Source organism: Strix aluco, chromosome 7, assembly GCF_031877795.1.
Source record: "Strix aluco isolate bStrAlu1 chromosome 7, bStrAlu1.hap1, whole genome shotgun sequence".
NCBI lineage: Eukaryota > Metazoa > Chordata > Aves > Strigiformes > Strigidae > Strix > Strix aluco.
Window position 1 is genome coordinate 15,682,433 of NC_133937.1, and position 22,918 is coordinate 15,705,350.

Consider the following 22,918-nt stretch of genomic DNA (forward strand, 5'->3'; position numbering starts at 1 on the left):
AGTTTTAGAATTATAGCCACATAGCAACACAGGAAAGCTCATCTGCAGGACACGAGTTTGCTGAATAAATCAGTCTTTGCATCCTTACAGAGAAACTGCTCTCTTATCCCTCAAAAAATAGAAAAAATATTCACAACTAAAGGTTTATTGTGTAAAAATAACATTTTACTTTTGCTTGCTACATCATTGTCTACATCACTGCTTGCTATGTCATTTGTTCCTGAATTTGTCTTTAGTGATAGTTGCAAATCATTGATTCCATTTCATACCTCACGTGACTTTCTCATCATTTGGTACGTGATGTTGACTCATAATTCCAGATTAACAATACTCACAACATGCCATCAGCATTTCCTTGATGATGACAGTATGGAAATCACCAGTGCCTGTAATTGATGGTGTCAATGCTTCCGTGCCTTTCTCTGAAATATTGGTGTGAAGAAACCTCCATGTAGCAGTGCAGCCTTGCACCAAATCGTGAATCAAGATTTCACCTGTAGAGGCATATAACTATACTTGCGCAGATTTTATATAAGATAGAAGGAAAATTTATGCTCATGTTTTTTGAAGGAGCAGAAACCATCATATCAACATTTGTTCATTTTACTTCAAAGCCCATTGAAAATGGCTTTCTTACCATGGGTGAATGCTTCCCCATAAACCAAGATCACCACAACCCTGAACATTTGTCTGCTTTAGGTTTAGCTCCAGTGAAATTGCTAAATTTTATTATCTAATTATGTAGAGATCTCATATCTTATGATTAATGACTGTGTCAATTAATTGGCAGGCTTTTCAGTTCAAATTTGTCTAAAAACAAAAGAGCTCACATTGTTTATATTTATGTTGCCATGGGAGATTAAGAGTTCTTATTAGAATTATGTTTCGAAGTAGACCCTGTAAAAATATTAATGCTGTTTTTATTTTCTGTTTTCAGATAAGTTGAGGTGTATGCTCTTGTATAAAATTATCAGACATCTTAAGTCTGTACAATGACTAAAATTTAGTTAGTGCTACAATTGACAGTCACTGCTCAGACTTGCTCTCTCTCTTGTTTTATTTTGTACACTAATTTAAGGCAGCTTATTGTTTTCACAAATTCTCATATAAAGCTGGGTGATTAAGTAGGTTTAGATTTATTCCTAATGATCAAAAAAGTCAATTTTTCAGTCTTCAGAGCAGATTGGTATGAGAGGTGTTTTCCTGTGGCTATTAGTCAATGCTATCAATTTTGGCAAAATGACTGAAGAAGAAACAATGCCAGAGAAAATGGAGGAAAAACATGTTTACAAAGGTGACTTCCAAAAATACTGTGTTGTTAAACTCCATCAACAATAGTTTTTCCCCTTCCTATTTAGCATGGTTTCTTCACATTGATTTTGTTCCCCAATGTCCAGAGTTTGGTATTTTATTTAATTGCCACAAGAAAGCTTCTGATGTAGTTGACAGTAATCTGTGCCTAATCAGTGAGTAGCCAATATGACTTGAGCTACAGTAAGCTTCTGCAAATCCTCGTGCAAATCTCTGAAGGTATAGTCCCTGTTAAAAAGTCATGTTGATGGCTACCTCTCTTTAGAAGTCTGTGAAAGAGCTATGGATTTTCCTAGACTTATAGTAGAACTTGAGCAATGAACACAAAGCTTCATTCATTTGCAGGTATCAGCAGTTGTTATACTCTGTTTGTTCTGGAAACAGAAGTGGAAATATTACAATTCTGGAAATGATCTTTATATTACAAAAGATTTAAGAAAAACCCACCATATTAGGTAATACTAAGTGGAAGATGAGAGCTGTAATGTTGAGTACTGCACCAGCAAACTGTTTTTGCAGTTAATCAGATGCATTTAGAAGTGATTATTTTGCCTTCTGAAGACTGTGTCTTGTTTTCATAGTTTTAAAGTACACTCCTTGACAAACATTCGAGTGCCTTTTTGTATGCTGAATTATTTGACCATTTCTTCTTTATTCAGTCTTTTTCTTGAATGGAATTTCACTAGGTTTTACTGAAGCCAAGAGCTTTCCATTTTTTCAGAGAATACTTCCACAGCTGCATCCCCCTTTGCTGTATGTGTGAGTTCTTGTGACTAAGAATCTAAACAACTGAAAAGGGAGGTAATTGTTTCTGTGTTTGTGGAGTTTTGCTATTTGAAAATTTAGGAATAGTAACAACAAATCTGAGTAAACGAATTTACCCAACCCCTTCAATCATAAAACCTTAGCAAGAGGAAGTAACCTCTTTTAATTAGTCCACTATAATTCCTCTTTCAACACTTACTGATGTGACTGTCTGTCTTGTAGGTTGCATGTCACACTAATGTCCAAATGACTGAGGAATGTGAGGATTCCTTTTATCTGCCATACACTTTAGCATTAATTTGAATGTGTAAGGTAAATAATTTCATTAAATGTAATCCTTGAAGTGATCCATTCACAAAGAAATTTTGTTCCTTTTAGTCATTTCTTATGACATGGCAATAAAGCTTGAAGTTCCTTTAGGAACAGTGTTTCTATGTATAATACTGTAACAACACGCTATGGATTGCAGGATCAGGCCTAAGTTCTCAGAAAGTCCACATTTGCAACTTTATTTGTTCCTGAGAGCACTTGCTAGTGTTTTTTACCCCAAACCCTTATCTCCAGAAATCTATTTCTGGTTTCAACATTTAAAAGACACAGCATTTTCTTTACCCTATTATATTATTATTTTCTGGAATTTTTACCACCATTCTTTGGTTTGCATCTTGCTTTTTCCTTGACAGTTTCTTGGATGTTCTCCTACAGAATCATGGGATCATAGAATAGTTTGAGAGGGACCTTAAAGATCATCTCGTTCCAACCCCCCCATGCGCAGGGACACCTTCCACTAGAGCAGGTTGCTCAAAGCCCCGTCCAGCCTGGCCTTGAACACTGCCAGGGATGGGCTTATGTTGTTAACAAATTGCTGATGGGAACCGGTGAGGAGTACAGTATACTGAAGTAAAGAGAAAAGCAGCAGTGAAATTAGTTTGCTTGGGGTTTGGGTTTATTTTTGTTTTAAACAAATACCACTTAAATAGAAAATTGCTTAATTTAAAAAGATGGTATTTGCCAGTGTGTGTGTGTATATATATGTATTTTAATATTTAATTTTCAGTTCTGTATTGTGGTATTCCAGATACAGGGGTGGGTTAACTGTTGGCAAATTATTACTTTTTACTGGTATACACCTTATTTGATTTCCTGTTTGTTTCAGGTGATTAATTTCCCTGATGTTGAACCATTGTAGTTAGATTATTTTCCAATTATACAGATTCTTGTTATGATTTTAGGGCAATGTCTTGTCTCTTTTATTCTTTCCATAATTTACTGCACTTTTGTTCTTTTCAAGATGTTCCATGCACAGGTGGAGATTTTCTTCTGTAGTCACTGTACCAGAAAAAGTGCAAGAGTCTGTGCTTGCTTCTTCATCTTGCTTACCTTGATCACTTTCTTTATCCAGAGGTGGGATGAGGTATTATTAAAACAAAGATTCCATCTGAAGTTATTTGGTTCCAATTCTTAATCTGGAGATAAAAAGTCTTCTGTCACAACTGAAACATAGGGACATAGAAAAAGTAAAAAAAATATTACCACGTACTGCATTTCAGGGCATGACAAATAAGCAGAGGCTTTCCCCAGGCCTACCACTGGGGACGGGACTGTGCCTAATCAGCCGTCATTATGAGTGCTACTCTCCTGCTGTGTTCTGTATGGTAGTAAGACCATGCTGTAGAGCTGGGTTCTTTTGCCTTTGCGTGGTTTTGTGGTTGAACTTGTTTTCTATTTTGAGTTAGCCCAATTTGATCGTTTGACGGGTCAGTCACTCATTTCTCTAAATTGACATTTTGGTAGGCCCTTATCTACAGTCAGGCTATGAGGAACTTGAAAATGAGAACGTTGACAAGTGGAAGAATATTTTGTAGATAACTGTTCGCAATGTAACTCCTCTGCTCAATGTGACTGTAGAGCCAGTCATGCAGCCACTGGCAATCAGAGTGATATGCTTTTACCAATATACAAAGGGTGAGTTTATTTTTGTTGACCTTAATGGGGGGTGATTTGGATGACTGCTAGATAATCAGAAGGAAAGACCTATTAGGCTGGAGGAAAAAACAAACAAACAGTATATATGTATGTGCACACACACATATTTATATACATATAATGCTATGCATTTAGCTCTAGAAAGTGGCACATTGTGATAGAAAGTGCTGCTATTTTTTTGACTAATGAGATTAAATACTGTATTGGAAAAGTTGCAAACACTTTAATTGGTCATATTGCCAGGCACTCTCCCAGCAAACCTAATTAACTTCAAGCTACAGAGCACTGTTAACAGATGGGACTTTTTGTCTTGTATTTTTTCACTAATTAGAAAATCTCAGTCTTATCAAATTTATGGATTGAACAGAAATTTTCATTTTATTGTTGGTATGTCAGTGGAAAGTTGACAGAAAAAAATCACTTTGTATAAAGAAAGAAAAATAAAGCTGAAATATCGACAAGTATTAGAAACATGTACAGAACAGGACATAGCAAAGATATTTTCTGTTTTAAAATTCTTCCTCAAATGAGATTGGGAATGTGTGTGGCAAACAAAAATGCATTAAGATAGTAATTTTCTTTGGTTTATTTCCTGCTTTGATTTCTCATATTTCTGAATCTGATGTTTTACTCTAATGATTCCTAAATTTTGATTCCACAGCATCCCTTTAATAAGAACGACTTCTTAATTTCAAACAGTCTGCTCAAATGAGAGGTAGTCTGTTAAAGTGTATGTAAGAAAGTTGAATCTTTCATTGGATAAAAAAATAAAATGCAGCTGAGGGCAGACAGGCAGAATTTCCTACTTCTGTTTTGTGTGGTTTTATTCGGAGATGTCATGTATTCTACTCCCAGTGATGTGTTACCTTAATTGCTTACTACATTTATGAATAGTTAGGTAAGCTCACAGCGATTTAGGCCTTTACCATGCATCTTACTTGTACCTTTCAGATAATACTCAAATTACTGTTCTGATGCATAAGTTCAATATGTGGGAACTGAACATGTGGCTAATTTTTCTCTTTTTGATAACTCTTCTGTATCTACTGTATCTGTTTTCTCTCCCAGCAATTTTGTTGCTATATTTCTTATCACTGTTACAGAACTCTGTAAAAAGAGATGCATTAAATATGAACTGTATTTTTAAGATATATTTACAATAAATACATAATTTCAGTGTCAGCAATAAATTAAAACCGTACTATAATGGGTAGTAGCTTAATGGGACCAAAAAAGTAATTCCAGAAAGATAAACAAGAAGTTTATCTTACAAAGAAATAGTGATGCCTTTCCATTTAAATAAAATGCTTTAATAAATAAAGTCCCTTTGCTCTCATAGAGTGCTGTGATACTGTTACATAGTGTCTTACTCAGGCTTTTTATTATTGTGGCAGCAGTAGAGGTCTCAGCTGTGCTAGATCCATTGCAAACACCTGTAATTCATTACAGATGTTGCTCTAATGAGTTGACATGCAGTATCCTTGCCGATTGAAAGCAAGAGGGAGAATTGGAAGCTTGGAGAGGTCAAGTAATATGCTTAGGTCACATACCATGTGAGTGGCAGAACTGGGAATAAGAACCAAGTCTTCTGATTGCTCATGATCATCATTGAGAGCTATGCTGACCTACTTTAATGCTGACTTTTATTTTAAAAATTAAATCCTTGCTATGCATTTTCCTAGAGAATTTCACTGAGACCTTACTGCCTAGTGGTTTATCAAATAGTAATTTCTCACTCCACCTCCTCTTTTGGATCAACTTTGACTTTTCTTGGTAAATGATAAGCCTGTGCAAGCTTTGCCGAAGGGGAAAATTTATATAGTGCAGAATCTCTTAAAGTTACCAAAGTTTTCAGTATTCTTCTTAATGTGTGTTGATGACTAATTTAGGTACTGTAGGCTTTATAGTTAATTAACTTTTTTAGTTAACTCCTTGTTGTGTAATAAAGGTAAACAAAATAAAAAAGCAGAAAATGCAGTTGAAAAGGAATAACTTGCATGCAAACATTTTCAAATTGGTGTTTCTGAGAAGTTTTTAATGCAGCTATCAAAGTTGCAGAGCTTGGATTTAATACTTTAATTGCTTCAGGCTCAAAACTAAGAGTTAATAAAGGCTCTTCAGAGCTGTGTGCTCTTGAATCTTTTCTGACTTCCCTGAAAGATGGGGTCGCTCACTGTCTAGCTTGGAGGTGCTTAGTTCCTTCTTATAGAATTGGATGTTAAATCCTAGCTGACATTCAAAGCGTGAAAGAAAGAGTAATGTGGATTTGGGGTTGTTTTTTTTTTTTTTTCACCTGCACCACCTGCCTCCTCTTCTGCGTGCAAAATGGCAGGATCAATAAACCACTGAGACACATTTACTAGCTAGCACACTACCTAGCAGACACATCCCTTAAGATTCATAGCCTGTTAGCATGTATCCTGTCATCAACCGCAGGTGCTGACTGTAGAATTTTCACTTTGTCTGTACTGCTGCTTCTTCATAGTATTATGTTCCATCAAGCATGGCTCTTATAGAGGGAGTATATTAACTGTAAATCTATTTCCTTATGTTTGTGAATAAAAGGTAAACAACAGGAAATTTCCCAGTTTCTTAGAATCCTTGTTTGAACTTTTCATTTATTATTTATTGCTGGTAGGAACATGATAGAATCTTATTTTGTCTTTTCATTGTTTTGTAACTTTATCTTTCTTCTATTCACCCACTTCAGCCTTCATTTTCTTGCATTTCCTGGTTTGGCTCTTGTAAGGTGGCTCACAACTACTGGCACATGGTTAGATAGTTTTCTTTAAAAAGAAGCTGGCATTGTATGCAGTTGTTGTGGAAGATATTAAGAGAGCATTTCATCAGTAAGAAATATGATCTTGCAAACCTGACTGAAGTAGAATGACCTCATAGAGTAGATGGTGGATATTTTGTACTTTTACCTTTGTTGTTTTGGTTATTTATACATTGCCCTGGGAGGGTCCAGGTAAAGAAGCAGAAGGACTGGAGACAGGGCAAAGTGTTTACGCCCAGAGAAAAGTCAGTGTACAGCTCCATCCAGAACGTGGTACTAGGTTCTGCTGATTGAATTTAGAGATCCTCACTGCTGCCTTCCTCCTGGGTATCAGGGTATAGTGAGAAAAAAGTCTCTAAACAGAAATTTGCTGTTGATTGCTATAAAAATACATATATATATATAACATTTTATTTTTCTTGACAAACCACAAAGTTCTGAAGACCATTTTGTTGGATAAACTAATAAGAATTGTATAATTAACATCATGCAGCTGCTTTAGTTCACTGTGATATGTCCAAAGGTAATATTAATAAAAACATCTTAATGAAGTAAGTGCTACCAAAAAAAAAAAGTGGATAAGCGATTTTTAGAGCAAGCATCTATATTGCGTTATAGTAAATAGTATTTACTTAATTTGTATTTATAGTAACCTAAGAGATATTAATTGCTCAGCTGTTTATATCAGCTGCAGTGCATAATTTCTTACCACTTATGGCTTTGCCTACATGGAATGCTTTCTGAATTTTGTTGTTTGCATATAGGGTATCAGTTAATGAGACATCAATTTAAGTAAGCCATTTTGGCACTTCTGTGGTCTAGATTTGCTCAAGTCTTACTTTTGTTAAACTGCAATAATTGCACAGATGCTGGTGCATATCCTAGAGTCTGCAAATTAATGCTGGGATTGCCAAGCAAGGATTAAGTAATTCCTAAATCTGAAATGTAGCTTGCAGCTGGTGTATCCTTAGAAATGTAGGTGTTTATTCCTAATAAATCCAGACAAGTAAATTCTTTTTGTCTATGAAAGAAATACAATTGATTTCCGTTTTTATTGTTAAAGGAAGTTTGTTTTTTATATTTAAACTATGTACATTTTCATCCAAAGTATGTTGAAACCTCAGGCTTTTGACATCTGACTAATGAAAATATTAGTGTTCCAAAATTAGTGGATCCTTGAAGATGTAGCTTTATGGTCACAAGAAATAATTTGTATTCTCCTTAAATAATTTGAAATATAAAAGCTAATAGAGCTTTTTTTTTAAAGCATCATATGAAAAAGCTGAGTAACTCATTAACAGAATTTACTGTATGGATATAGAAATTAAAATTAAGTGAAATTCTAAAAATATTAATAATGAATAATTTCATATATTTTAAGCAGTACAATAGGCTTGAAAATTTAACCTTAGGATAGTAAAAGTTTCAGACAGACATTTCTAAAGATCAATACACAACAGATTGTCATCAAATAATAAAATAAGGACTCTGGTGACCTGAAGCGTTAGGGGTTACAGGATTCCTGAAAGTTTTTTCTTTTCACTGTGTACTTCTTATTTTAATACTTAATGTTGAGAGGATTATAACAATAGACAGCTATTCCTTTTTTATTTCCTGCTTTACCTCTTGAGTTCTGAGTTATTTTGTATTAATGATGTTGGATAGATCAATATTGTATGAGGAAGAATTTGCCTTTGAAATTTCAGTGAGTTCTGTTTTGTGTTCCACAGAACGTTCATTACAGAGTAAGGGAGAGATTGCAGTTCCTGCCCTAGAGTCCTTACTTACATTACTCACTGTGGTTGTACTAACTGTAGCCCTCCTCTCTAATGTGAACAGCCTTTCCATTTTCCCATGTTTCTTCAATAGCGCCAGGACATAAGTTCACTGCAGTTGTAGGAGAAACAGTGCCACCCGTTGGATTATCACTGTCATCCTTTCGTTACACAGGTCCTGCCCTGGAAGGTGTGCTGGTCCCCTTCACGGTTGTCATGGCTTAATTCTGAGAGTATTTTCTCAATGCCTATAGTTCCCTGCAGTTATATTATGTTGCTACACCCTTATTAAAATTTCTAGGTGTTTGGTTTGTTTGTTTTTGGTTTTGTTTTTTTAATTTTCAGTCCTTAATATGGATGCATAAAGTTTGATTGCAGTTTGACTGCAACAGAGCAGTCATAGCTCTTCTGGAGCATCTTGCTAGCAGTGGAGAGCAAAACATTTTTACAGTTTTCTTTAAGTGGATTTTATCTGCAGCTTCTCTGACTCCTGCCTTTGTACAGTTTTGTACACTTTTGTTGAATTCTGTGGCTGGATTTTTAATTTTTTTTTTTTTAAGGAAAGATTTAAGGAGATGCAGTAACTATTCCATGTTTTTCTCCCTCTTTCCTTTAATCAGATTGGTGTTTATTTTTAACTTGATACTGAGTGCTTAGTCAGTGTAGCTGCTAGCATTTAACTTCACATTTCTCAATCTTAAACAAACAGTAAGTTGTTATAAATCAAAAGATTCTTTCCTTCCAGAGAGAGAGGAGCTATAATAGATGTGTAGCAATTGCAATGTTGTGCCAAATGCACTGGAATAATAAACAGAGTAGGCAAGCTTCTCCCCATGGTCTGGTTAACAAAAAAGGCAATAGTTCACATACATGTATGCTTTTTTCCTCCCTTAGATTTTAGTTGGTGTAAGTTTGGGTTATCAGTCTGTCTGTATTCATACCTCTATTTAACCCCCAAAATAGGTGTTATCTCCAATGTCAACCTAGCAAAGACTGTAATCTGAATCTAGACCTAAACTCAGTAATTCAGTAAATCTACTTAGAATTAACACATTACATGTTCCCTTGGATTGCTTGCGCTATGACTGTCAGGCTCCTTCCTAAAATGGCAGCTTCAGAAAGAGGTCTGAAGCCTGTATTTAATGAAGAAATTTTTGTTTCAGTGCTCATCTGTTGCTTGAACAGCTGAGATTGTCAGCGAAAGTAGCAGTAGTGGTGGTAGTATGCATTAGTTATGGTATTCATACAGATTAATAAGCCTGCTCAGTCAGAACTGGATGACACCACTATTGTATTTCACACATGCAGTTGTTTAGATAATGTCTTAAATTTTAACCACTTCTGACCTAAGAAGTATTTTAACTGGCAGTTTGAGGAGCTGCATGTCCCCTTAGTACCCTGGTTTACCCAATCCTGAGCAATCAATTCGCTGGGTTTATTTTAAGGGACATTACTTCTAAGCAGCTAGTTGAGACAGGCCTGCTAGAAGACTAAGGGACATTTTGTTTTGATTCTGTAGAGCAGCAGATCAGATGAGTTACAGGAGACATAATTTTCCATCTGTTTCCTATCAGTGCAGCAGACAGGAATCTTTTCTGATTTCTTCCAGAAGAATTGCATTCTAAGATATAAAAAATAGCTTACTGGGTTCATGTTTTCAGATTCCAGATTACCCAGTGGATGGTATTCTTCAAGAGACAGAAACCTAGAGTGAGGATATCGGAAATCTAAGTTGCAATGGGTACACAAACTATCGTGTACTTCATGATTCCTCAAGCCAAAATTTGAATGCAGAAATTTCAGTTGTGCTCTCCTGTGTAGATGCAGACCTACTTTGGGTAGGATGTGAAACTAAATCTTCCCACAATGTTGGAGAGTCTTTGGAAGCCAGTAGAACAGACAATTGTATTGGCTTTACGTCCAGAAAAGAGAAACTAGAGACAGATGGAGATGTGATTAATCCAGCTTCTGCTGCACTAGCCAGAAAAGCAAGTTCTACCTTGTTAATAAGGGCTGGATGCTAGACCAAACAAAATTATTGGTTCAAAAACTTCAACAGATTTAAAGGGGGGAAAGCATTGGGACTGCAAGGTGCCCGAGGTATCTGTTTATTGTATCAAGACATGCTGCATCAAGCTATTGTTTTAACCTGTTTGAAAGTTAACTATAGTCTCAGTGGACAGGACTGCAGAGTAAATACGTATTTTTACATAGTCTTACAATTACCCTGTGGATTTCACAACCATGCATATAAATAGAAATTCAGTCTCATCTGTCATCACTCTTTGTTTACCTACCAATGAGCAGAAACTTACTGCAGTCCTGAAGCATAGGTATGATAAAGCTATAGTGTGATTCCATGCAGTAGGATTGTTGCCATTTGAAATGAGAGAATATAGTTTAGCAGAGGTTAGGATCTGGGACCTAATTGTATACTGTTTCCCTGAGCTGGGCTTCAACTTGTTTGTGTCTCTTTTTCAATGCAAGAAAGCATTCTATGATAATATATGGCATTTGAGATTCAAGAAGGTATAGCTTTCTCAAGAAAATGACAGCTGAAATATAAAAATACTAGTTTATGATTTATTTTTGTTGTCTTTTTTGTGTGTAAAAGAATAAATGTTTCACTTCAACACTGTTAAATAATGACTCTTTTCTTTTCTTTTGTAGGTTGTCTTAGTCTTCGCCCTTAGTATTGGTGCTCTTGTAATATACTTCATAGATTCGTCAAAGTGAGTATTCTAGTACATTTTCCTTTCCCTCCTTTTGTGCAGCAATTATACACCTTTAAATTGCTTCATTCATCTACTTCAAATCAGCACCTGATCTCATCGCCTGAGTGCGAAGAACTTTATACTAGTGCACGGTCTACCAAAATAACTCAAGAATGGGAAAAAGATCATATATATTAAATAGATTGAACACAGATCTGGGATCTTGGATCTTGGATCTGTAGAATGAATAGAGGAAAAACTACTTTTGTGTGTTGAGATTATTCGTACTATTGCAAAATTAAGCTTTTTATTTTCATTCGGCATATGTAGAATCTTTCAAATTCAAAACTGGGATAAGACATACAGGAGAAGAATATTTGCCAAAAAATTACAGTTTGCAGGAGAAAAAAAGCATCTTAGGAGACTGACAGGAACACTTCTGAAAAACTGAATGAATTAGGCAGTATGAGCATTATATCTTGCATATCTGTTCAGATTTTCAACTCCTGGATTTGATAGATTTCTCCCAAGATAAGGTGAGCCAGTAAAAATCTGCAAAGCATCTCAACATTTTTTAGATTTACACCAACATTGTAATATAGTGTTGTAGTTCTGGCCAGGCAATAGAAAGTTTCATCCTGATTTTTTGAGGTATGTGGTGGTTTGATACAAACCAGTGTAACTAGGAATATCCTCTCTTTGATGTCATTCATACTCCACCCCTGTTTTCATATCAAGCTGGACTGTTTTCATATCAAACTGTCAGTGGTGTAACAGACAAATCGGTAGCTTAACACAGAAGAGAACAGTAAAAAGGGACTTAATAGAATATTATTGTGAATAATTATTTTGGGAGAATGATATTCTGAAATATCAATAGCATTTTAAAGCTCTAGGACTACTTATTTGCTGCTTTTCTCCAAACTAGTTTTAGGCTTGCCATTACTGCAGCAGTTAAGATAGTATTCTGGAGTTACTCTATGTGAGCCAGCTTCACTATCCGTAATGGCAGTGGTTATGTTCTAAAACAATCCTTATGTGACTCAGAAAATCAGACATTTTACTGTTGAAATCTGTACATACTGATATTTAGGTATGTGGTAGCACCAGCAAAAGGCATTCTTGGATGTGGGGATGTCAGCTCTGTATTGTGTGAGTCTCAAGCCATACCTTTGTAGCCTAGATGTATCAAGCATAACACAAATAACTAAGGTAGAGAGTTTCTTTGTGGAGAGGAGCCAAGTAGTGGGAAAACTCAAGTTCTGTCTTGAGCTCCCTCAAAGTGAGTACAATAGTTTTTCCTTCTTAATATTGTGGTGAGTGTTCTCATTAATTTTAGCAAACTTTTCTTTAATGTGTCATCACTGAAGCAGGTAAGGTGGTACTTTTCTGAAGATCTTTTTAAAAATTTTTTAAAGCACAATGGCAAAGCTTGTGGGTGCCCAACATATCCAGATCAAAAGTGTCAAATAGAATAAAACCTGTTTCCACTTTCGAACTTTCCTGTTTCAATTTCAGACCAACAAAATACAGCTATTTGTCAGGGCAATTGTCTTTTATGAAACTAATGGACTATATAATGATTTTTAGGCACTGCGTTCTAGAAACCTTTGCTTGATTGTTTTCCTCAAGGAGAGCAAAACTGACAACATGTGAGATTTCTCTGGGGTGCTTAAGCTTTCTGTGGGCCACCTAATCCATGTACCGCTACCAGTGTATTGGCTACTCTGTCAATGGGGATAGAAAACTGTTTTAACTGTAGTTTTCTCTGGGTTTTCAGCAAATGTTTAACTCCCAACTGCAGTTTAAATTCAACAGCCTCAAATTAATGTACTCGCACACTTTCCCTTTGTTTTCTCCTTCTTCTCTCTTACCCTACTTTCTTTCCACACATATGTCTGTCTTTACTCATTAGTAGTTTAATTCAGGTCAGAAACTCCCCAGATATATCCCTGAAGTGAAAAATTCTGCTTTATTCTGTATTAGCAGCTGACCTGATGCCCATTTCAGCAATGTAGAATCAAATGTAGTGATATATCAGTCTATTTAAGATCCCCAAGTGCATGATTAGTAAAAGTAATTCCTTTTAGATTTCAAACAGGAAATAATGAAGGTAGGGTGAGAGGAATGCTTGTGATGTCCTCAACCAAACAACTGGAACGACGGAGACTATGGCTTGTCCAGGAGCAGTGGAGACAAACAGGATCTAGTGCTCACACCAGACAGATAGTGACATGTATCATTGTGTGCTTTCCCTTGACAATGCGTTCTGTAGCTGTTGCATTCTGCCTGTGCCATGGACACTTAGCTGTCATTTGATCTTATGCACATAGAGTGACAAAAGTCATGCCTTCAATACAAAGCTGAAGAGTACTAGTGTAAGCATTTGTCTAAAACAAAATGCCAATGGTCTGTGCATCCAAGATTCAATCTTTCAGTAGATTTGAAGATGCAATGGCAGGTATGTCCACAAAGGAATCCTACATGACTTCATACAGAAGGTGCATCAAGGAAGATGGGAATAACACCACCACTTTCTTTGTGAAGAAAGGGAAGAGCGAAGAGACCACTGACTTTTGTCAGGCAAGGATGTGTGTCGTGATTAATTCCAGTGGAAGGCACTGAGGAAGTCAATAAGGCTCATACTGAAGAATCTAGCCATTGCTCCCTCTGCTGTATAGGGAAGGTGACTGGATGCAAAATGAATGCTGTCAAAGCTGTGAGAGAAGGGTAAACTAAGAGCATTTCTGTGCTACTCAGTTCATCACTCTTAACAGACTAGTACCACATGGAATGGTATGTCCAGTGCAATGAAATTTGGAGAGCTCTGAGGTTGAAAAATAGTGCAGCTTCATCAACATAGTATCCTCCCTACCAGTTAGTCCTACATCTCAGCAGAACCAATTAAGCAGCTTTGTGCTGCTTTAAAATATGTCTGTACTAATTCTGGTTCTGGCACAAACTTAGGGATCTTTGCACCATACTCCATTACAAACTATGGGCACAGTTATGATACAGTACATCTGCTTTAATCTGAATTGACTTTTCTTAGTAAGAAGCAGTACTTAACTCACCTTTTAAGAAAAGTTCTAGACAAAAATCACAAAAATAATCATTCTTGGTGGAAAGAATGAAGGTTATTAATTTTGAAAACTATAGGGATTATTCCAATACCCCTCATTAAGATTATTCTGTTGTTTATTCAATGCATCTACTTTTTACAAGCCACCAGGTTGAATCAGTCTCCTAGTACCACAAGACTTACATAGAACATGTTCCTTTAAAGTGAATATGTACACTTTCAGTGATTCATGGTAGCAACTAATGGAAGATTTCAGTCCTTAAACTGGGAATTTATTTAGCAGAGAAATTACTTGGCATCTCTGTCCATTAAATCCAGTCATATCCTGGTAGGAAATGTTTCACTTAGTAATATGGACTAGACTCTTTCCTTTGTTTATTTATAGAATCTCATTCACAAAATACTGTTTTCTTGGAGAATAGTATTTTTCAATAGTGGGAATAGCAGTTAAATGTGAAACATTTGCTGAAGAGATATTATAAATATCACATGCCTAGTTATTTTAATCTTTAGGTAACAAATAACCAAATTATTACATTTTTATTTTTAGAGATTTGTTCACTTTAATGTCTGTCTTTCATTCTTAGTTTGAATAAAAGCTGAACATTCAAAGTAGTCATAAGCAGTTGCCTAGAAGAGTTTTGATTAAGAAAGTGATCTAATTAGTACAGAATAGCATCATATATCGTAATGATGGTTCTTTCCCAATTTATGTTTCTTTAAAATTTGCCATAATTGAATTTTCAAGGTAAGGAAATAATAGAATTATCCTTCATTCCTAAGAGGAAAATCTGACTTGATATGCACTTTTTAGATGGTTTTCTAGACTCTGCTCAATGTGCTGCAGTAGGATAGGAGCTTGATGTCTGCCAGTACTTTTTCATTTTTTGTGCTATTTTATAAGTAGTTTTCACAACATTCCTTCTTCCTGTGTCCACACTTCTGTTTATTATTCTACATATAAAAGGTGTTTTAACAAATACATATAGAAGTACTTCTCTGAGTTTTATTTGTATCAGCATTAAAGATGAATTGCTTATTTTCATTTCCATTTTTCATCCTGACCTCTGCATATCATACTGAATTAGTGACTCCAGCAGAGTAGAGAATAACATTTCTTTGCCATGATCGTCTTTAGGCATGGTCAGTAAAGCCACTAGCAGAGAACTCAATTTCCCGCTAAACTGGTAACTCAGGGCTCCAGTTTTCTATTTCTTGTAAAGGCAGTAGCATGGAAAGTGTTTACAGTGTGAATATCCTTTCCTACTCTGGTTCTGTTTTCTCTTCTGGGGTGCAATGCAATGTAATATGGAACCATAGATAAAAGCTATTGTTTTCAGGCACAGAATATTTTTTTTTTTTTTTTCCACCAAGAAGCTTGCTTTCTAATGACCAGTTATTGCTGTCCTGTCTCTTGAAGTTTACCTTATTTACTGGAGTCCCTCCACTAAAAACTGATGTCACTGTAGAAATAATAGAGCCCATCAGTGGCAAGATGAAAACATAAAAACTCTCACAACCTGTTTTATACATTCTACTTGCATATGTTTTTCGGAGTTTGTATTTTCAGCGGCATCAGTGTAGTTATTCCTAAATAGCTCATTTTTTTTTCCAATACTGTGTCACATATTGTATTTGATTAGAATTGTACATAAAAGTGCCACCTGGCAATAAGTGTAAAGCAGCTGGATCTAAGAATAATAGTGTCACTGTGAATAGGAAGATTTATACAAATATACATACGGACGTATAGATTCGTGCTGAACCCTGAGCTTGTTCTCAACTGTTGAATTCTTAATCAGACAGCATTATTTCTTTATGTATGTGGAAAATAAAAGAGTTAAACTTATAGGCAACTCTACTTTTTAAATGTTCTATATCTTTGTATATCTGAGAAGATTTCAGAAGTACTTGCACCTTTTGCATAATGATTGTACAAAATCCCATTTTTCTAGATCTGATATCCAGAGAACCTGAATACTGCCCAAATGTAAAACTAACAAGTTTGTCTTAAGTATAACATAAGGAAAAGGCCCTTATTCAGATTCTTAGCTTGACTTCTAAACTAATTTTTAAAAATGAGCTTAGTGCTTTTTGCGAATGTGTCTATTCTAGGATTTCCTTACAGCTCTCCCAAGTTTCTAAAACTGTCAAAAAATACCCTGTATATCCTTCTCTTTGCCCTTTTCATCAATGCTATGACAGAAGAGAAAGCACAAAGATGTACTTTTAGCCACCACAAACTAAGGTTTGATTGACACTGATCATGCTCTACTCTGTGGGAGTGTGAGAGTTTAGCCTATTTGGGATTGCCTTAATTGTGAATTAATCCCTGAAGAATATGGGATAATGCATTTTAAAACACAGTTTTAATTGATCAGATTAATTATCTTTACAGTGTTGTTCTAGGATAGAGTTTATTGAGGTACTGTTCTTTGACAATGAACCACAGTTAATTTCAAACATTAATCAAATAATTTTATGAGAATAAAGAAAAAACATCTTTAATTGTTAAGCTACTTTTTCATGTCTGCAGTTTAACTGATGGCATTCTGGCTAGTCATTATTCATTCTTTTGTGCAGCTTTTTAAAATATATATATAAAAAGTACACACAAACATATTTGACTGCATAAAAATGCACTCTCACTTCATGACACATTAATTATATTCATAGAATCATAGAATGGTTTGGGTTGAAAAAGACTTTAAAGACCATCTAGCTCCAACCCCCCTGCCATGGGCAGGGACACCTTCCACTAGACCAGGTTGCTCAAAGCCCCGTCCAGCCTGGCCTTGAACACTGCCAGGGAGTGAGCAGCCACAGCTTCGTTGGGCAACCTGTTCCAGTGTCTCACCACCCTCACAGGAAAGAATTTCTTCCTTATATCTAATCTAAGTCTGACCTCTTTCAGTTTAAAACCATTACCCCTCATCCTATAACTACACTCCCCAATAAAGAGTCCCTCTCCACCTTTCCTGTAGCCCCTTTTAAGTACTGGAAGGCCGCTATAAGGTCTCCCTGGAGCCTTCTCTTCTCCAGGCTGAACAACCCCAACTCTCTCAGCCTGTCCTCATAAGGGAGGTGCTCCTCATGGCTTCCTCTGGACTCTCTCCAGCACGTCCATGTCCTTCTTATATTGGGGGCCCCAGAGCTGGATGCAGTACTCCAGGTGGGGTCTTGTGTTCTGCTCTATATATGGATGACTTTTAGAAAGGATTGTCATTCCCTCCTGGAATACAGTTTTCTTGAACTTCATCTGTCTGCTGTGGTGCTTTTCAGTTCAGTTTTTTGGCCTTGTCTGTTATTTAGAGCAAGGCAAGTGTTTGCTGCCTGCGTGCTTAGTAGCAATATTAGCTGGAAACACAGATGTCAGAGATGCTATACTAGAAATTGCTTAACAAAATAAGGCGAAATGAAAAATCTGGTTTCTTGTTTTGGAAGATTCACACTATTTTTTGCCATTGTATGGGAATAAATTAGGAAGGATGCATTGTAAATAAATACTCTATTTGAAGAATTTCCCATGTGACAGCACAAGGAAAAAAGTATCATTAGCAAGTTCTCTTGGAATGTTTTACTAGAAAAAATACCTTTTTTTTCTTGAGTGGTACTTTATTTCAAGGCCTTATTAACTCTTATTTTGTGCAAATATTTGAGGATAAGTTGTGATTGTATACCATGTTTGGCTTTGCTGCATGTTTGCTACTGATGCTACTGTCTTGTGAAAGACATTTGATTTAGTGCAGCAAAATGTTCTATAGAAATACTACAAACCTGATGAGGATTATTTAAATCTGTTAACAGATACAGACTTTCACAGCCCAAGAGAATTCACATCTTTCTCATTTCTTTATGTTTTACAGATATTTCTGAGGTATAAAGTTTAACTGAGTAGCTCAGTAAGTCTGTGTAAACACCAAAAATCAAGCATTTTTAGATACCAATCTCATATTTTCATTACAAATCAGTCAGCTTTTCCACATCACCTGGACTAATCTGCAGAACATTTTGATGACTTTTTCTCAGTTTCATGGCCCTTAGGGGAAAAAGCAATTGAAGTTTCATTTGCAAATCAAAACAATTTCATGCTGCTACATCTGAATTTCAAGTGAATCCCAGTGGCCCAATTTATAAAAAAATTAAGTTGAAACTACGTTGATCAGAAATACAGTTCTCAGAGAAAGTTCAGTGTTTTGATCTTTGATTTTGTTATTTCACAAAATATTCTAATAAATTTTATTATAAGATTCAGGTTTCAGTTTGATTCATTTTTTTAAGTGCTGTGAATGTGTTTTACTTTTACCTTTATATGTCTTGCAGTTTTAAAAAAATGCTGTTTTCTGCTCCAGTAAACAGTTTTAGAGCTATACTGTATCATTTAGCAGAGGACATCCCTTGCAGTTCAGGCTCCTATGCTCTTAAGTATTGCATTTACCTGTATTTTGAGTGTGTACAGATTCTATGTAGCATTTCAGTCTTGATATTTGAGGAATCAAGCAGGGCTTAAATAACACTATGCTTTGTGTCAACCCTTTCTACTTATAGTGAAATTTACTCATGCAAAAATATTATAATTATGTTTATAAAACTCTTCTTTGTCTTATTGCACTCATTAACCCACACTAAGTGGCCACTGGAGCATTCCTTCATACTTTAAGTACATGTTAGAGTTAATATATATACATTTTTTTCATGATGTCTGAATAGAGATGAAGAAGATGACTTTAAATTCCGGGATCTGGTTCAAGCAAATGTTGTTAGATGATATTTACCATTGCTCAAGTTGCTAAAATTACAACGGTCTCTATCTTGGCAAGTAGATTAAAACAGTAATATTCCTTCCATAATGAAAATTCTTAGGAAATGATACAGACAGTCTCATACAGACTATCCAAATCCCCCACGGTACCCTGCAGTCTGTCTCCTTGTCAATTTTAACTTTTTTGTTTGTTTTAATTTTGCTAATACTGCAGCAATTTCTGGCCATTTCTGTGAGCTGATAAATTTTGTCCCATGCTGAAGTAAATCCAGGTTCATTTGTTCTCCCCCCACTCCTTTACAAAAAGAGGGAAAAATAAAGAGTTGATTCCTAAAAACAACTCTTAGTTTTATTAACTGCTCAGTAGTCAAACTGAGTGATAGGTGTCATTTTCTGATATAAAGAAAATTTAGGAAAATACATAAATTAACTTCTCTTGAGTTATTACTTTCAAGTCACTTGGTTTTTACTATTATAACAGAAATGTAACTTCAGCTGTTTGTACTGCTGATTCTTGGTAAATGACAAAATGTATGGTTTGTAAAGACTGTCAGCACGCTTTAAACTGAGACAACGTTAAATAAGGTTTTCAGTCATAAGTAAGGGCTAATACTATCTTTACTGTGTTTGTAAGAGATAACTGAGTGTTGGTTTAATTGAAAAGTGATTTGCAGAAGAAAGTCTTATTTGTAGCAATGAACGTTAATTTTCTTCATTGCTCTGCAGAGTTTCATGGGAAATTGTCCATAGCTAAGATTTATTGCTTTCATAATAGCATGCTACAGTTGAAGCCAGGTGGGTATACAATGTGGTGCATGGCCTCTGCAGGCAATTGAATATCAGAAAGACGGAAGGCCTTTGTTAGGTACAGATGGTGTTAATTATAAGTGAAATCCAGCAACAACTGGATGTGTTGGATTATTATAAGTGCTGGATTATTATTATTATTTATTATTATTGTTGGATTATTATAGGTGCTGGATTGTTATAAGGCAAAAACCAAAAGAAACAAGCCACAATGGGGGAAAACCCCCCCAGATAATTATCCTTCATGTGTCAGTGTATGCTTAGCTGTCTAGGACAAAGGGATTAGGTGTGATTGTATGTTTTCTAAGTTTATTGGTAGACCTCTATCCCTTGAGATACAGCAACCAATCATTATAGGTGTTACCTTTCTTGAATTGTTAAAAAAGTTGGATATAGTGAGGCATACCCATAGAAATTAGATGTCTGTTTTATATGCTATCCATCTCTTAGCTCAATGTTTACATTTGTTCTCTGACATGTTCAGAGAGCTTGAGTTTGGTAAATTATATGCAGATAAAATTTGTAAAAAGCTACCTGAATAATTCTTCCAATCTACTTAGGAGTTGAGGAAGACTGTAAAACTCCTTCTTAAAACTTTCTAGTATTCTTCAGCTAGGTTGTAATCATAAAGAAAAGTAATTCCTCTGTATGTGTTTATCATATTAATTGAAACAACATTGGATTATGATGATTTTTCACTAGTTGTACATAATCACTGGGTAGGCAATATGGAAATACCCTGTTTTCTCCAGACAAAACAATGCAATGAAGTTTCTATTAATCAATGCCAGTAGATTGTGTTTGCTCAATGATCAAAAGTAATTGTTGCAGATTAATGAAATGAGAAATACTGTGAATGAGTTTCATATAAAATGGCAAAAAAAAAAAGTTTCCTTCTATAATAATTGGCAAAGATCTGGAAAAATTTTTGATTACTGTTTTTACTCGGTATTATATAGAAATCCTTATTAATCATGATATGCAACCTTGATGATGTGATAAATTGCAATGGGATAAATTTTCTGAAGTGTTAGGCCTTGTAAAATATTTCAGTAAGGTTGAACTTTCTGGAAAACATCTAAAAAAAACAGAAATTAATAAATTAACTTGTTGCATGAATCACATCTGTTTTGTATATGCAGTCCTGTAAACAAACTGTTATCATCTTCTATTTGGTGTGTTTTCAGTATTTTACTAACCAGCTTATATTTCAACATGTAACTTTATTTCAGCTGCCGTGATGCAGAATCTCTGAGTTGTTGAGATTGTAAGGGACCTCAAGAGATTGTTTAGTCCAAACCTCATGCTACTAGCAGGGTTACCTAGAGCAGGGTGCTGAAGACTGTGTCCAGTAGGGTTTTGAATATCTCCAAGGATGGACATTACAGTCTCTCTGGGCACCCTGTTCTGGTGTTTGATCACTCTCACTGTGAAATGTGGGGGGTTTTCCCTTATGTTTAGTTGGAATTCCATGTATTTCAGCTAGTGTAATTTCCTCTTGTCCTGCCATTGGGTATCACTGAGAAGAGTCTGGCTCCATTTTCTTTATTCTAAAGAAGGCTCCATCAGGTATTTATACATGTTGATAAGATCGTGCTGAGCTTTCTCTTTTCTAGACAGAACAGTCCCAGATCTCTCAGCTATCCTCCTATGACAGTGCTCCAGTCCCTTAATGATCTTTTTGGACCTTCACTCGTCTCAACCCTGTATGTCTGTGTCTCCACGCTGGAGACACATTTCCTAATGCAGCCTGGGATGCTGCTGACCTTCATTACTACGAGGGCACATTACTTGCTTACAGTCAACTTGTACCAGGACCCTCCGGTCCTTTTCTGCAAAGCTGCTTTCCAGCTGCAGCCAGTTGCATGGTAAAGAATCGCTGAAGTTCAAGCTTGTATCATTTTGTTATTCCAAAAATAAGTCAGTAATTTTAAATAACAAAACTTTATACATGCAGTGATATTTTGTGACTTTATTTGTATTAAAATGTTGCTGGATAGGCCTCTATGTAAATATCTGTCACTTGAATTAAAGTGTTTATACTGAACATAGCAGGCTTAAGAGTTTGATCTTCAAGAAGCTAAGTCCTCAATTTTCATGAGTCAATCTTCTACAGTTTAAATTTTTAACGAGAGTATTGTATTAAAACGAGAGTATTGTAATTGAAGAATAAAATCCTTTTTTTAAGGGCTAGATGGAATTTGATAATGTTTTTTTAAGCACTTTCCCATTACTTTTTCTTTCTCCATTTTCTACTGAATAATCAGAAATTTCGTTTTGATATGGACAAAAATCCATATCACTGTCATGTTTGCAGGAGAGCATGACATGTTGCATTCTCTTTTAAGGATGAATGGAGGAAACTTACGTTTTTTGGAGAAGAAAAGAAAAATTTCACAGCAGTGAAATTTCTAGACTAACATCAGTAGAATAGCTTAAGCTTTGGTAAGGCCTCAAAGCATGTTTCTTTTTCTGCATCACTGTATCAGAAATATGTAGACAAACTAATGAGAGAGTCTGGAGAAAAACAGGAGAGATGAAAAGTTTAGGAAACTTATTGTGACAGATAAGTGAAAGGAAGAGGAGTGGTTGTTGGAAAAGGATTTGTTTAGCCTGGAGAGGGGAAAAAACCCTTCACCTTGTGATATAGGGAGGGCAGACATGGCACCATTCCAGTATGTAAATGGAAGGGTAACCAAAGGTTACCCATCTTCACGGTGTTTGGAGAAACTATAAAATCTGTATAATGTACAACTTTACAGATTTAGTTTGGATCTTAGGAAAGTTTGATAGCTGTGATAGTGGTGAAATATTGGAAAAGATAACCTAGAATGGTTGTGGAATTTCCTGCAAAAGGAGCTTTGAAGAAAATAAAATACCTGATATCTCAGTTGTAGATATACTTGATGATACTCTGGTTGGTAGGATATTGGACTC

At 35.6% G+C, this 22,918-nt stretch overlaps 1 protein-coding gene across 19 annotated transcripts in view; it reads left to right on the top strand.

Moving 5' to 3' along the window:
- KCNMA1 (potassium calcium-activated channel subfamily M alpha 1) overlaps positions 1-22,918 on the top strand; it is a 514,442-nt gene that overhangs the window by 230,952 nt on the left and 260,572 nt on the right. For all 19 annotated transcript variants that reach the window (XM_074830555.1, XM_074830556.1, XM_074830565.1 and 16 more), the window contains exon 3: positions 11,287-11,348. In XM_074830555.1, coding sequence (XP_074686656.1) covers positions 11,287-11,348 — 62 coding nt within the window. The remainder of the gene's footprint in view (positions 1-11,286; positions 11,349-22,918) is intronic.